The 15,985-nt window shown below is 35.6% G+C and overlaps 1 protein-coding gene across 1 annotated transcript in view; it reads right to left on the bottom strand.

The window, feature by feature from the left end:
• Positions 1 to 7,928: 7,928 nt before the first annotated feature.
• The window catches only part of LOC123522924 (S phase cyclin A-associated protein in the endoplasmic reticulum-like), an 89,141-nt gene continuing 81,084 nt past the window's right edge, over positions 7,929 to 15,985 (bottom strand). The window contains exons 30-31 of the mRNA XM_045300456.2: positions 15,373 to 15,427; positions 7,929 to 13,890 (exon numbers count right to left, since the gene is read on the bottom strand). Coding sequence (XP_045156391.2) covers positions 13,784 to 13,890; positions 15,373 to 15,427 — 162 coding nt within the window. The 3' untranslated portion in view covers positions 7,929 to 13,783. The remainder of the gene's footprint in view (positions 13,891 to 15,372; positions 15,428 to 15,985) is intronic.

Genomic DNA, 15,985 nt, shown 5'->3' with positions numbered 1-15,985 from the left:
TGAAAACAAAACCTGAAATATCGGAACTTGGAAAATTATTTCTTATGCCTAGAAGAGGCTTCAACATGTCAAAGCTTCGCTCTGGTTCTTTTACGTGCTGGATGTAAAGCATCCTGCTCGGGACATCGATTCAGTCACAAACGAAAAGGTTAAGTTGGATGTGACGAGTGTGATGGGAGGGGGATAAAAATATTTAAACCTTACATATCATAGAAAAGTCCTATAGGGTTCTTTTATGCTAAGTTACTTGTAATATAATCCTCACTGACAACGACAGCAGACGTCAATTCTTTAGCATGACTGATGAGTTAGGAATTAGTGTTAAATCTCTAATATTTGGATGGATGATTTAAGGTCAAGACATCAATCACATTATTTCATAATCCCCTTGCATCGTAACACTCTTGGACAATTACCCTCCGACTTTAGCAAATCAACATAACGGATTGGATTTCCCGAATCGTGTAATCCGAACCTTGCGTTATCCGAATGATTATCAACTGGGGAGAAGTTGTTAGAAAGCGGTAATATTTCCAATGACGTTTCGTCTGGAGTTTACTGAACGGGAGTTTGTTGGGATTAAATTGATTAATTTCCCTGTTGACCCTTTAGTCGAAAATTGAAAATAAATGAAGCTTACAGGCTCAGTGAGAGCCGCGAACATTTCGGATTAAAGCTGTTTGCTTAAATCTATGGAATGGAATAGCGCACCAATTTATGGGGAGATACTATTACTGTATGTAAACTGAGCTGTTTTAATCAAATTTTATGGTCCAAACGGACTTCTGTCATTGCCGATTAGACGAGATTATAATCTCGAGAAGTCACACGGGATTTCATGTTATGGCAGTTAGAAAATCAGGATTGGTCCCCAAAGTACGGAGCACTGGATTGGCTCGAGAGATTGATAGCATTTTCGAGAACCAAGTATTGTTTTTCATACAGTTTGAAAAATAAATGATCTTAATTAATTAGAAACGTTCACCATGTTAGGAGAGGTCTTGTTTCGTTTGATTTTTGGTTCATTTAAAACCAGTTCTTGTAGCTAAAGTCAAATTGATAAATGTGCGGTTGGGATGGGAGGGAGAGTCGGAGAAAATAGTTATCTAAATTCTAGCTCAGCTTTTTTTCCAGGGCAAGGTTTCACCGTGACTTGACTTATGTGGAGCTTAAACGTGATTTCTACATTCCAATTTAACAACTGAAAATATGATTGTAGAGACCAATATGTCATTAGATGATACGGAAATGCTCTCACCGTTGCAATGGAATCAAAAGCGACATTAATTCCGTTCGCATTTTCCCCCGAAAGTTCAAGTATCTTTGATTTTATTCAGTTATTGTCAACTGAAGTTGTGCACAACTATTACGTTTTGGTATGTTCAGTAAAAGACCGCCAACCGGGCTATGCTTGGGTTTGTACAACTCAGGACGTTATCTGTCATGATACGGAACGTCAAGGGAGGCAAATGTAGTCAAAGCCGAGGTATTCTGAAATTTATCTCATTTTTTTGGTGCTAAGGTGTTAATGTGTGAGGGGTGGGGGATGATACGACGGACGACACTAAAAGATTCTGCCTTGACATCTTTAGCAATGGCTTCGACTGTGTTTTTCCCATCAAGTCGTCTGTTTTCTTTTTTAAAATTAAATTTTGTGTCTGCTGTAATACATGTTGATGTACTATTTTACGAGCAAAAGCACAGTCCCCGTTACTTGGGACAACGGTATCGATACAAATATCACAAACGCCGGACAAAAAAAACAATAAAACCTAGTTTGATGCAATAGTTGATAAATTTGACATGTCACCGACGGCGGGTGTTTTAGCGTCACTATCAGTACGTGCCGGTGGGCTCCAGGGACCGCCGACAGCTCCTTGTACGTCGTCTGATCAAAATTCCCCTCAGGACGTGATTGATTAAATAGATAATTTCTATGTTTTTGCAACGATCAGTTATAATTATTTCCCCGATTATATCGGCATAGCTCTTAGCTCGTGTATTTATATTTTATCGAAACTTGTCACTGACGATGTTATTGGTAAGTTTTCTCAACATTATAAAATGACATTATAAAATGATATCATACTGCGATACAAAGCAAATTATTTCCTGTAAGATTGGATTTTAACATTGATGTCGCGCCATAAACAAAAATTAGTATTCTGATTATGATTTATTGACTTTTCATGACATTATTTTTTACGAAGATGATGTGCGATTAAAATATTTTGAATGCGCTGTTTGTCCGATTCATGCTCAGACACAACCTGGAATATGTTCCAAACAAACACGTGTCATCCAAACAAGTCTCACGCAGTGACTTCCGGTTCCCCCAGAGTTCGCAGAAGTAATAATGGAACTATTTTCTCTCATTGTTTTTACTACGTGCGGACTAACAATGGTTTCCGTGTAATTTCCGTAGAAAATAATTGGAACGCGACACAAGTTCGATAAAGTTTATTGCAATAATCATGCTTATTATCACACGAAACATCAATACATCAACGCTTAATGCTTTAAAATATCGAATTCTATCTTGCATTACAAATTTTATTTCCCTATATATGAATTAAAATCACCACGAAGTGTGGGAATACTTTCGGAAAATCTAAACGCGTCAAATCTATAAGCGTCAAATATTTTCTGGATTGAACAAAAAATTAAAACAAAAATACGCCATTCTGTGAGCTATTACTGTACTTTTCTGTTCTACAACTTTCTTTAGAAATTAAGTTTTTCTGTAATGCAGTAGCTGGTTAAAAGGTAAAGGTAAAGTTTTTTGTTTAACGTGGGTAGTCGACGAAAGTCCCCACCTCGAATGAATGGAATAACTTATTTCTAGCCCAGCCTACGGCAAGCGTCATATTTACCTCCCCAGCATCCAGTCTAGGCCGCATCTGCTGGAATCAGTACCAATTTAAAGTAAATCACCCAGCATTGAACACTAGACGGGATATCAGCCGCGACCGGGAATCGAACCCGGACCGCTGGCGTTGTAGTCCAACCTTTTAACCACTGCGCCCCTGACTCCCTGCCAGATTTTTGAACTAGAGGTGAACAACTAGGCTCCAAATAATTATTGTTTCAGAATCGACTTTCTGTCGTAGAATGAATGAATGAATGAATAAATCAATAAGTTGTAAGTCAGTTTGATAAATTTGTAAATTATGATGTGGGTGAAGATTCATCCAGTTCGTTTATCAATATTTCATATTTCATTATTTTTTCATGTATATTTGATTGTTTGTTTTTTTTCAATTGAATGGTGTTTATAAAAATATTACATATTTGTGAAATCTAAAATGATGCAGATATGTTCAACTAAGCTAGCGATTTTGCTTCTGATTGTCCCATAAAGTTTGAATGAAATCTTTAAATTAAGTTTCAATTCCTTTAACCGGAATTTGTTAAAGGGGATTATGCAATCAGTTTTGATTAAAATACAATCAAAATGTTTATGGTATGAAATGACTTCGCAAAAACGACAACTGAGTAGTGTATAAGCATTGGCGAATTGTTCTAAAGCTTCTGAAATAACTGAAATATAATGTTGCTTAGGCGATTTCAATAAAATTCTATATGTTATATTTTATTTTCTATCATCTAAGACTGTAGAACACATCGTATGGTCAAAAGTCATATTTGAAAAAGCAAAAAATATGAAACAAAAGCATGTTTCAGAAATTTTGTTAATGTGTTAGAGGCATCGTTTTTGTTATTCATATATATAATATATGTTCAATGTTTCCTTTATTCAGTTCCTGGATTACAGACCAAAAGGTATAGAACATATTTACAGTGTCTGTAATTAATTTTATTATGGAATATGAATGTACATGTAATAAAATTCACATGTCACCTTTATTCCATTGTATATATCTAATTAAGCGTGTATTGTTTTCATTTTAAATCTCAGAAGAATAAAAAGATACCGTGTATGCTAACTTAACATATGCATTCCTGAAAGTCTTCCTACTAACGTCCAAGATGTTGGAATGTCCCTTAAAATGTTTACACTAATTGACCGTCATGTATTTAAAGCGCAAGTGCGTGAGCAATCTTTTATATTCTTTGATGAATAAACAGGAGTGGCTAACTGACAGTCGTGGAAAAAATACACAACATGGGATAATTTCTGTTAATGTAACTCACATTGGGAAGAAACATATCTAGCATTTCTGTCGTATTTCACGTTTATGAAGAATGTATGGGCGGGTATCTCGGACATAAGTTGAAGTGGTTTCATTATGAAGTCTATGGATAAGAAATGTGTTAGTCTCCATAATAAATTGTATATGTACAGACTTGTTGATGAACTATTGAAAAAAATAAGTACAATATTTTCCGTGTTAAGAATATATCTAGTGCGCATAGGGAATAGATAAAAACAAGGGCTCCGTAAAGCGAGGCAGTGTTCGCCCCAAGTTCTTAGAAGTAAGATTAACGTTTTTTCTTGGGTACGTGTATGGGAGAGGGGATGTAATGTACAAGTGGGTAGGGGGTGGGGATGTGCGGCAGTGGTGATGGAATACTGTGAAGAAACTGAAAGTAAATCGAGGGGTGTAAGGAGGGTGGGGGTGGTTATCTGGATTGTTGCGCTCCTCAAGTCACTTCCTCACCACCAATCTTTATTCCAAGTTTAAAGTCAATACCTTGAACAGTTTCGAAGTTGTAATCCAGACACATGAGGACAAAATATGACGGACTGTAACCATGACTTTTTACTTATCAACCTAGTATACTAAGGCACAAAAAAAATAAATGTGATTTTTCAAATTTTTATTATTTCATTTGTGTGTGTGTGTGTGTGTGTGTGTGTGTGTGTGTGTGTGTTTGTGTTGTGTGTGTTGGGGGGAGGGGTCGAGAGTTGGGGTGGTGTGGGGAGTAATAAGGATTTTTGCACTCCTCAAATGACCTCATCATCTTCCACCTGTATTCCAAGTTTAAAAGTCTATATCTTGAATAGTTTTGAAGTTGTCCCTATTCAATTTGTGACCTTGACCTTTGACCTACAGACCAAATTCATGTGCTATGCATATCGACTCATTACTACCTACCCATATGCCAAGTTTGAAGTCAATACCTTGAATGGTTATCAGGTTATGCTCTGGGACACAAAACATGACAGATCTGACATTGACCTACAGACCTGGTTCATGTACTCTGCATATCGTCTCATTGCCATCTATGTAGAGACTTGCCCTGAAACAATCTGTTTATAGAGTGAAATTATTTACAGAACACCGTTTGTAAATCCTAATCCTGACTATGTTATATCAATGCAATGGAAAAGTAAGCGAAGCTATCTATATTAAATGCTATGCAGGATAACAGTCATGTATCTAACCGTGCTGAAATTTTTTTCTTTGATTTTCTCATATTTTTAGATAATTTTTTCCATACTTTGACGCTTATGTATAGGTAGCAGAGATTGTTCTCTTTCCAGCAGTAGCTTTTTCAACATATTTTACCTTGTGAAATTCTGTTCGTTTTGCCTTTTAAAAAAATCGTGTTTATTGACAAATTTCACCATAAAAATGTCACACTTTCCTTAGGACATTCACAAATTTGATCTTTACATAATTTTCTTTTCAGACTGCTGACCGCTGTTGTAATTGTGCATGCTTTTTTCATGCCTAGAGGTAAAAAGTGCATGACTTGAATGAGGTATTAGGTCAGTAGTCACCAAAGCCTACAATAAAGTCATTGCAGTTATCTCATTTTTTCCGAATATTTTACCAAGGGTATTGTTTTCAGCTCAAATAACTCTTTCATAAAATGATATTTCTGTTATTTTTTCAGACTGTGTACTTTGATGCACTTAACTACACATACATATAAAATATGTTGTGCCCACTTAAAGTTTGTATTTTTAGTTCCACTGCTAACTATATGTAAAGATTGAAGACAATACCTCCAACGGTTATTGGTTATATTCCGGGCACGAGATATGAAGACGACAAAGTTGACCTTTGAGCTCGAGTAAGTCTTGACATACGTTTTGTTGAATATCTTCTTTGTGAAGGGATCTTAGAATTGAAAAAGTTTCATGATATATAGGTAGTATAGTAATAATAAGAAAGTTTTTAGATAAGGGGGACCAATGTGTGGTAGAAAAAATATGCAACATTCTAGTGACGAGTGGTTAATTATTAGATTCCTTAGAAGCATATACCGGTAACAACAAAGCAAACTTACCAGGCTTGCTTTTTAGGCCATCAATTGCACTGAAAAACCTTTGCTGTGATAGTTAAAACCAAGAAAGGTAACAGCAGACTCGGTTTGACAGTCTGTTAAAATAATGAAATGTGCCCTGAACACCCTCTTCGAAACGAGGTATGAAATCAGAAACGAACTTCTTTCGCGGAATAAAGTATTAAGAAAAGGAAATTTCCTCAGAAATGATCCATTAATGAAGTTTTAAACTCGTAAACAATGAAAGAGTTGCCTCAGTCTAGGCAGTTTTAACTACGGAGGACTCCTTACAAGTGGCCAGTAAAAGTAAATTTTATCAGGATAGGTTTAGTAGAGGAATACTCATTATCATTGATCCGTGAAGGATTGGTAGTTTTAGTATAGGGAGACTCTGACCAGTGATCAGTGAAAGTAAATTGCCTCAGGATAGGTAGTTTTAGTAAAGGGAAGCACTTTACCAATGGACAAAGAAAATAAATTGCCACAGGATAAGTATTTTAGTAGAGGGCACTCCTTACCAGTGGCCAGTAAAAGTAAATTTTATCAGGATAGGTTTAGTAGAGGAATACTCATTATCATTGATCCGTGAAGGATTGGTAATTTTAGTATAGGGAGACTCTGACCAGTGATCAGTGAAAGTAAATTGCCTCAGGATAGGTAGTTTTAGTAGAGGGAAGTTCCTTACCAATGGACAAAGAAAAATTGCCACACGATAGGTAGTTTTAGTAGAGGGAAGCTCCTTACCAATGGACAAAGAAAAGAAATTTCCACAGGATAGGTAGTTTTAGTAGAGGGCACTCCTTACCAGTGATCAGTGAAAGTAAATTACCTGAGTAGTAGTTTTAGTAGAGTGACGCTCCTTACCGGTGATTCTCGAAAGGAAATTGCCATAGAATTAGTTTTAGTAGAGAGAAGCTACTTTCCAATGGTCAAAGAAATTACCTTAGGATAGGTAGTTTTAGTACGAGAGACTCCTTACCAGTGACTCTTGAAATGAAATTGCCTCAGGATATGCAGTTTTATAAGAAGGAAGTTCCTTACCAATGGTCAAAGAAAAGATATTGCCTCAGGATAGGTAGTTTCAGCAGAGACTTCTTACCAGTGACTGTTGAAAGGAAATAGCCATAGGATAGGTAGTTCTAGTAGAGGGAATTTTCCTTACCTGTGGCCAAAGAAAAGAGATTGCCTCAGGATAGGTAGTTTCAGTAGAGGGAGACTCCTTACCAGTGTTTCTTAAAATTGCCGAAGGATATGCAGTTTTATAAGAGGGAAGCTCCTTACCAATTGTCAAAGAAATTGCCACTGGATGGTAGTTTAAGTAGAGGGATGCTCCTTACCAATAAAAGGAAATTGTCTCGGGATGATAGTGACTACATAGGAGTGAAAGAAAATTCAAGTAGACAGAAGTAGTAGTTTTACTTACCAGTGAAAGCATATTGTCTTGGGATAAATTAGTTTTAGTAGAGAAACTCAGCCAATGAAATTTGACAGCTGTGGGCCAGAAAGTTCACCAGTAACTAAACCAGTCTTTGGGTGATTTTAACAACTAAATCTTTTCAAATATTGGCAACCATTTATGAAGTTTGAAACTGTAGTTCCAACAGTTCTCATACTAGACTGAAGCCAACTTAAGTTCTCTCTTCTGGAGTTGGGGTGTAGGTGGAATGTGTAGGGGGGTAGCATATGGAAAGGCAATGGTGGGGTGAAGGCATCAAAGACAAAACACTAGCTTCACATGTTTTAAAGAATATTCATTAAAAATTCACATTTAACAACAATCAATAAAATATAAGACAATAGTGTATAAAATAATAAATTATTCATGAATTCACATAAACTTTGTACTAAAGCAACAATTTATACAGAAAACTTCACATACTTACTCTATATACAAATATCAAACTACCATATTCTCGAGTTCTTCATAAACTATATACATCATCTAACATCAAACTTCATACGAAAACTAAAAAAAAAGACAAATAGTGGTCTGTACAAAACAGTGTTTGCTATTCGCAAACTAGTGTGAGAATGGAATCAGACATCTTAATGATAGTGAATATCTAGCTCAAATATCTTGTATGGAAAATTCTAGGTAAAACTCAGAAGAAAGAATCCTGCATTGGAAATTATAGATGAAACTCTTATTAAAGAATCTTATATGAGTATTTAACGGTTCCTAAAGTTATAGATGAAACTCTTATTATTAAAAGAAGTTTGAATACGAGTCCTGAATGGAAAATTATAGATGAAACTCTTATAAAATGCGATTATAGGTGAAACTCATTTGGATGTAGAGAAAATCATATGTGAATTTCTTGTATCTGTAACTACCTTGTATTAGATAATTATAGATCAATTTCTCATTAGTATTTTATATGGAAAACAACAGCTCGTAGAACACGAAATGCCCCCCTTGATGCATTCAGTAATCTATTTTATTTTTCAAGTTATCATCCGAAGCGGTTTAACAGTTCCGGGTCACTGTGACCTTGACCTTTGACCTACTGAACTCAAAATCAATAGGGATCATCTGCTGCTTATGATCAACCTCCCTATTATGTTTCGTGATCCTAGGCCCAAGCGTTCTCGAGTTATTGTCCAGAAACCATTTAACTGTTCAGGGTCACTGTGAAATTGACCTTTGACCTACTGATCTCAAAATCAATAGTGGTCATTTGCTGGTCATGATCAATCTACCTACAAAGTTTTGTGATCCTAGGCCCATGTGTTCTCAGGTTATCGTCCAGAAACAGTTTAACTGTTCCGGTTCACTATGACCTTGACCCTGACCCTTTACCTACTGATCTCAAAATCCAAAGGAGTCATCTGCTGGTCATGATCAACCTCCCTATCAACTTTCATGATCTTATGCCCAAGTGTTCTTAAGTTATCGTTTGGGAACGGTTTAACTGTTCCGGGTCACAGTGACCTTGACCTTTGACCTATTGACCTCAAAATCAATAGGGGTCATCAGCTCCTAATCAACTTCCGTGATCCTAGGCCCAAGCGTTCTCGAGTTATCGTCCAGAAACCGTTTAACTCTTCCAGGTCACCGTGACCTTGACCTTTGACCTACTGATCTCAAAATCAATAGGGGTTATCTGCTAGTCATGACCAATCTTCCTATCAACTTTCATGACCTTAGGCTCAAATGTTCTTGGGTTTTCATCCGAAACCGGTTGGTCTACAGACCGACCGACATCTTCAAAACAATATACCCATCCTTCTTCAAAGGGGGCATAATTACCGATGAACTTCTTACATAAGTACCTATCTTGCATTAAAATTCACATGTGGATTTCTTATTTAAGGTAATGCACCCAAACAATATACCCCTCCTTCCTTGAAGGGGGCATAATTACTGATGAACTTCTTACGTAAGTACCTATCTTGCATTAGAATTCACAGATGGATTTCTTATTTAAGGTAATGCACCCAAACAATATACCCCTCCTTCCTCGAAAGGGGGTGGGGGCATAATTACTGATGAACTTCTTATATTAAGTACCTACATGTATCTTGCATTAGAATTCACATGTGGATTTCTTATTTAAGGTAATGCACCCAAACAGTATACCCCTCCTTCCTCGAAGGGGGGCATAATTACCGATGAACTTCTTATATAAGTACCTATCCTGTATTTGAATTCACAGATGGATTTCTTATTTAAGGTAATGCACCCAAAGAATATACCCCTCCTTCCTCGAAGAGGGGCATAATTCACATGTGGATTTCGACCCAAACAATATACCCCTCCTTCCTCGAAGAGGGGCATAATTACTGATGAACTTCTTATATAAGTACCTATCTTGCATTAAAATTCACACGAGGATTTTCTTATTTAAGGTATGGACTTGATTGACAATTGGCAATTTATGTGAGATAACGTAATTTCTAAATGCTAATTCGTCATTCTTCGGCTAATCTTGCTTGTTTGAGCAACCAGGCAGAGAATGCCGAAGTCCTATATGGAGAATATGAAATCACACGGACATTACTGATATTCACTATGGTTTCATTACCTTAATTTAAAGTACCTTGCATTTGCATTTATATTACATAAATATTTAGCTGAGAAAGAATAGAACACCAATACTCTGCCATTCAAAAGTAGAAACAAGAGCACCGCCTTGCAGGTGTAGACGCTCATCTGACTTTTTTGTCTCTGTATAATAGAAATATTGTCCTACCCACGATTTTCTTAGTCCAAAAGGGACCATAATTCTTGCAAAAAGCAATGTAGAGTTACGGTACCTGCTGTGCAGAGTCAGCTTTTAATGGCAGATAACTGCTCCAAGTTTTAAAGCAATAGCTTTGACCATTAAGGAGAAAAGTTGACCTAAATTCAAAACTTAACTAAGAAATCTGATATTTTCTAAGTCCAAAAGGGGCCATAATTCTTGCAAATAGCAGGATGGAGTTATGTTTCTTGCTGTACAGAGTCAGCTTTTGATGGTGAACAAGTGTTGCAAGTTTTGAAGCAATAGCTTTCATAGTTTAGGAGAAAAGCTGACCTAAACAAAAAACTTAACCAAAACATCTGATTTTCTAAGTCCAAATGGAGCCATAATTCTTGCAAAAAGCAATCTAGAGTAAAGGTACTTGCTGAGCAGAGTTAGCTTTTAATGGTGGATAATGCTCCAAGTTTTAAAGCAATAGCTTTGACCGTTAAGGAGGAAAGTTGACCTAAACACAAAACTTAACCAAGAATTCTGATATTTTCTAAGTCCAAAAGGGGCCATAAGTCTTGCAAAAAGCAGGATGGAGTTATGTTTTTTATTGCTGTACAGAGTCAGCTATTGATGGTGAACAAGTGTTGCAACTTTTAAAGCAATAGCTTTGATATTTTAGGAGAAAAGCTAACCTAAACATAAAACTTAACCAGATAACACCAATGCCGACACCAATCAAGTGATGACAATAACTCATCATTCTTTTTAAATCAGAGGAGCTAAAAATGAGAAGGGCATAGAAAGCAAAATGATACAATGGTAAGTTTTCACACTAACATAAATAATAATAATTTGAGAGTATCACAGTCTATTAAAGATGTAAAATTAGATGAAATAATGAAATCGGAGACGTAATTCTATGGTGAACAACCCAGAAACATGACAAAATATTGACATAAAAATTTTGTTTGTTCTTTTTAAATGTAACAAATCAGCAAAGACAATACTGTAAATGAGACCCCCACCTCCCTCCCCCATATAAAGGAATCTCTCTGGAACTGGGCTGTTTGACAAAGTGAGATTCCCAGTGACAAAAATGCCTTCAAAACTTGACCTTGACCTTTGAGGTACAGACCTAACACACATCATTATGCTTGACATTTGTATTAAGCATCATAGGAATTTATTAAACAATTTAAAATGTATAACTCAGTGAATCAAATGGGACAGCTTCCTAACATACAGATGGCTAGGCAGTAAGATGACTATAGACCTCCCTTCAGGTGCAAAAAAAAATGGTGAAAAACACCTGTGTTCAGATAACACTTCTGTGAGTTAATTGCCTTTCTAACTATGTCAGAAATAACTATTTGATAAAATAAAATCAGAATTTAAAAAAAACCCATGCATTTTCACTCTGTCAGTTTTTTTTTTTTTGCTGGGTTTAAGGCATCGCCACAGTCACAACTCGGTATCAGTTCATATTTTCAGGCCGAGTATTTTTCTCTTGAAAATTGCACTAAAGCCTTAACAGCTGGTCAAATTATCATCAACATAAGAAGCATATGATGATTTATAGTATATATGCCGCTTGTAAAATATTTGAGTCTCGTTTAGACAGAAAATTTACCCCAAAATATTGAAATTTTATGTGCAGTAGAACTCCAATATAAAAGATATTACAAAGACAAAATTTAGTTAATTTCATAGTACAATATGTATACTGCAAACTCCTACGGATTTTTGTCGAAATTGTTCCTGGTTATTGCATTAGACACAAAAAGACAACCCCATGTAAATTTAATTTAAATTGTTGTTTGTACATGCATTACTGACCACAGGTAGCCAGGTAAACCTATACATAATCCTATAATATCACCTGTTTATATACATGTAAATTGTGTGAACAGATAACACAAATTGGATAAATTGATGGTGATGGGATTTTTGTGTATAATTCAGTAATCAGGTAAAATTTCAAAATAATTTCTGAAGACTTTATTCTTCACGGTCTGCTTTACAATTGGCTGTAACTATCTTTGAAATGTATTGAATATATATCGAGTTTGACTGCAGATAAAATTGCAAAATTTTGTCATAGAAAAATATCGAATAAAGGCATAATACAGGTAGTGAAATGCACATCCTTCTACTTGCATATATTCACATAGATATTTAAAACATAATTATGACAAATTTATTGACTTTATAGTTACCACTTAGTCATCTTTTATTTTTATGAAAATTTGCAAGTAAAATTTTGAGTCTAATGGCTGCCACTGTAGGCGATGCCTTAACATCACTGAGATATAATTATAGGTCATATGGCGACTTTTGAAATATTCATGGTGGAGGAAGAGCCCAGGTGCCCTTCTAGGCATTATTTCATCACAGGCATCCAGGAAGACAAACCAGAACTTCATACTATGTCGTCAACAAAACAAACACAACACATCAACAATATCAACGGTTAAACAAACCCGTCTAAAGGTAATGCTTTACAATGTGTAACTTCTATGTACACTGACTTATTAAAAATGTTTCAGCATGATAACCTTTTTTTTTTAACAAACTTGCAATATAAAAAAACCTTGCATACATACTCAATAGTTCAAATTTGCTAAATTCTGACCCAGCAAAAATATATGCTCTCACAGTAATAACTTTGTGGGTGCAGCCAGCAGTAGTTTCATGAAGCCAGCCAGGTTCAATCAGATGAACTCATTAGAATGAAAGCAGGAGTGTCTGGAAGCCAGCTAGGTTTGACGCGATGACCTTGGAACTACCAGCAGTAGTGTAATGAAGCCACTTAAGTTCAATGCTATGACCTTGTGGGAAGGACCAGCAGTAGTGTCATAAAGCCAGCTTGGCTCAATGCCATGATCTCCTAGGAACAACCAGCAGTTAAACTGTTGATGACACAGGATAATGATGGACACAAGGCAATCACAATAGCTCAACTTGAGCACTTTGTGCTAACAAAAAAAAATAGTATGAAGGTATTGTGCAACCACTAATAAAGTCAACACCACTAAGGAGAAAAATGTGAAGTTTTTACTGCTCAGCAGAGGTAAACTTGCTAAGATATTGTCTAATTATGAAGAAAATAGGTGCATCTTTGGAGAGGTGTCCATTTTATAGAGGTTTCTGTTTCACAGAGGTGTCATTAAATACAGGTTATATTGCTTATTCTTTCTCAATCAGAAAAAGTATACATACTGAAAATATGCAAATTGTGAACTTTATGAAAATTCAGTTGGTCCTGTCTCTTTCAATGCCATGACATACAAAAATTTAATACAAAAAGGACACTTTTTTTTTCTCCACTAGTTGTAGTTTTTGAAGCAGTCCCCTGCAACTGTAGATTACTTTTGATGAAATGGCACACAAGCATGCTTCTTTCAAACAGGCTAGCAGATTTTGAAGTATTCTTGAGCTGCTGTCCACTGCTCTTGGGGAAATCTGTATGCCAGGGTTGTCCTCAAATCTGCTTCTTTTGATTCACGTTTTTCTTTATCTACGGAGAAAATGAAACGTATTACTTGAAATAATACATGTATAGCAGCAAATTATCTTACTTCCAATTCATTACAGTTGAACTTTGTTCACTAAAACTTGGATAATTTGAACACCACCCTTTGCTCGAATTCTTCAGCAGGTCAAAATTCCTATATAATGTAAATTGTTCCAACGCTTGAACTACCAATAACTCCAAATAATTTTGTCTATTTAGTCAAGTTTGATCGAACAAACTTTTGAAAAAATCCATGTTAAGCAACAACTATAAACTTTCACTTTGAAAATTTTGCATAAATTTGATGCTAACAATTGTACATGTTTTGTTACAATTTCATCACTGTGCCACTTGTGAATTCAAAAATATGTCCTAAAACACAAACACTCGTGTTTAAAGAATTCCTAACACCTTGAGTAAGATTGTTTGTTAACTATGCAATACCTAAATAATGCCTAACAGTACATTATAATTAAAAAATCTACAGTACACAGAGATATAAAGGTGGATTCTCTATAGAGTCTTTTTTGTTATATACTGGTACTGATGATAAACCCGAACAGAAAATGAGGTTTTTTACCTGTAACTTTTTTATTTCTGCAAATTGAAATCAATGGTCAGTATCAAAATAAAGCTTAACCTTTGCTGAAAACTTTACATAATTCAAATTTATATTTAGTAAGCAAACTCACACGAAGTGAGGGCCTGAAAGGGGTATGTAAAAAGGGGACTTTATGAACACTGACTGATGATAAATTCGAACCCTTTGTCATTTACAATTGGTATTATTATATTGAAACTTTCCCCAAAAAGCTGCAACAGTCATTCCTGATCAAGTAATGAAAAATTAACAAATGTCAGGCCTTCATGTTTGACAGTGAGCATGCGCAAAAAAACACCCTCTTCCCCAGTAATTTTGGATAAATATTTTTTATACAAATTTATATAAGTCATTTATTTATACAGAATATTTACCAATTTTGTTTTTGTTTACACCAGTTGGTGTTGTAAGTGGAAACTATTAGATGGTGTGTTCAATTTTATAAATAACCGATTGCAATCGAATATTTCCAAGGTGTTCGACTTTATCATCTGTCCGGGTTTATCATCAGTACCAGTAAATACAAATGGGACCATGAAATGATGCTACAGACCAAGCTTGATGAAGATCCATCGAACAATGCAATGCTATGAGAAGTCATTTAAAGGTATTTCTATTTTCAGCTATAGCTGCCCCTATAAGGGGCTGAGTGCCACCATTTGAATTAAACCCAGAGGGCCTTTCAATGTTGCTACAGACCAAGTTTGATGAAGATTCACCATGTCATTCATGAGAAGATGTTGTATAAATATATTTATATCCTTGGCTTTAGCAGCCACTAGAAGGGACAGACAGATAGATAGATAGATAGACAGACAGACAGACAGATGAATAAATACAACATTGATGCATTTGCCCATGTATGAAGAAACACAATCACCTACCTGTTGTCTTTTTAGCTATTGGAGGTTGTGTTGCTTGTGTCTCCAGTGACTTTTCCTACAAAAAAATTAAAGTATGTTGTTTACATAGCTAAAGTTTACCTTTCATTTACAATAATGGTATATTGTGAAATCACTTCATTTTTCAGGTAAATTTCATTAATTTGGTTAACCCTTATCATGCTGGACACAACTGATTCTGCCTTTGCGACCAGTGTAGATCATGATCAGCCTGCACATCCATGTAAAAGTGGTTTGTTAAACACATAAAAATTATGCTTCCATTTCATCAATGCTTCCATACGGAATTGAAGAATTCCCAAATCAGACAAAGCTCCTGATATTTTGCACAACAAAGTCCCTTGAAACTGTAAAATGAATTATCTCAATGCCCCTTCCATCGCAAAATATTATGAAATGTTGTACAAAATTTCAAGGGGACATAACTCTGAAACTATGCAGGCATAGAACATGTATGTATTAATAATATGTGCTTGTTCATTTCAAAGTGATATACTTCTGTGAGCTTGTAAACTGTAGGAGGAGTTATCTAGATACGGATTTCAGGACAGACTAGCAAGGTTGGAACTATACCTGCCTCCCACCATCCTTTATT

This window comes from Mercenaria mercenaria, chromosome 8, assembly GCF_021730395.1.
Source record: "Mercenaria mercenaria strain notata chromosome 8, MADL_Memer_1, whole genome shotgun sequence".
NCBI lineage: Eukaryota > Metazoa > Mollusca > Bivalvia > Venerida > Veneridae > Mercenaria > Mercenaria mercenaria.
The sequence above is the reverse complement of the archived record's forward strand: the minus strand, read 5'-3'. Positions and strand labels throughout refer to the sequence as shown.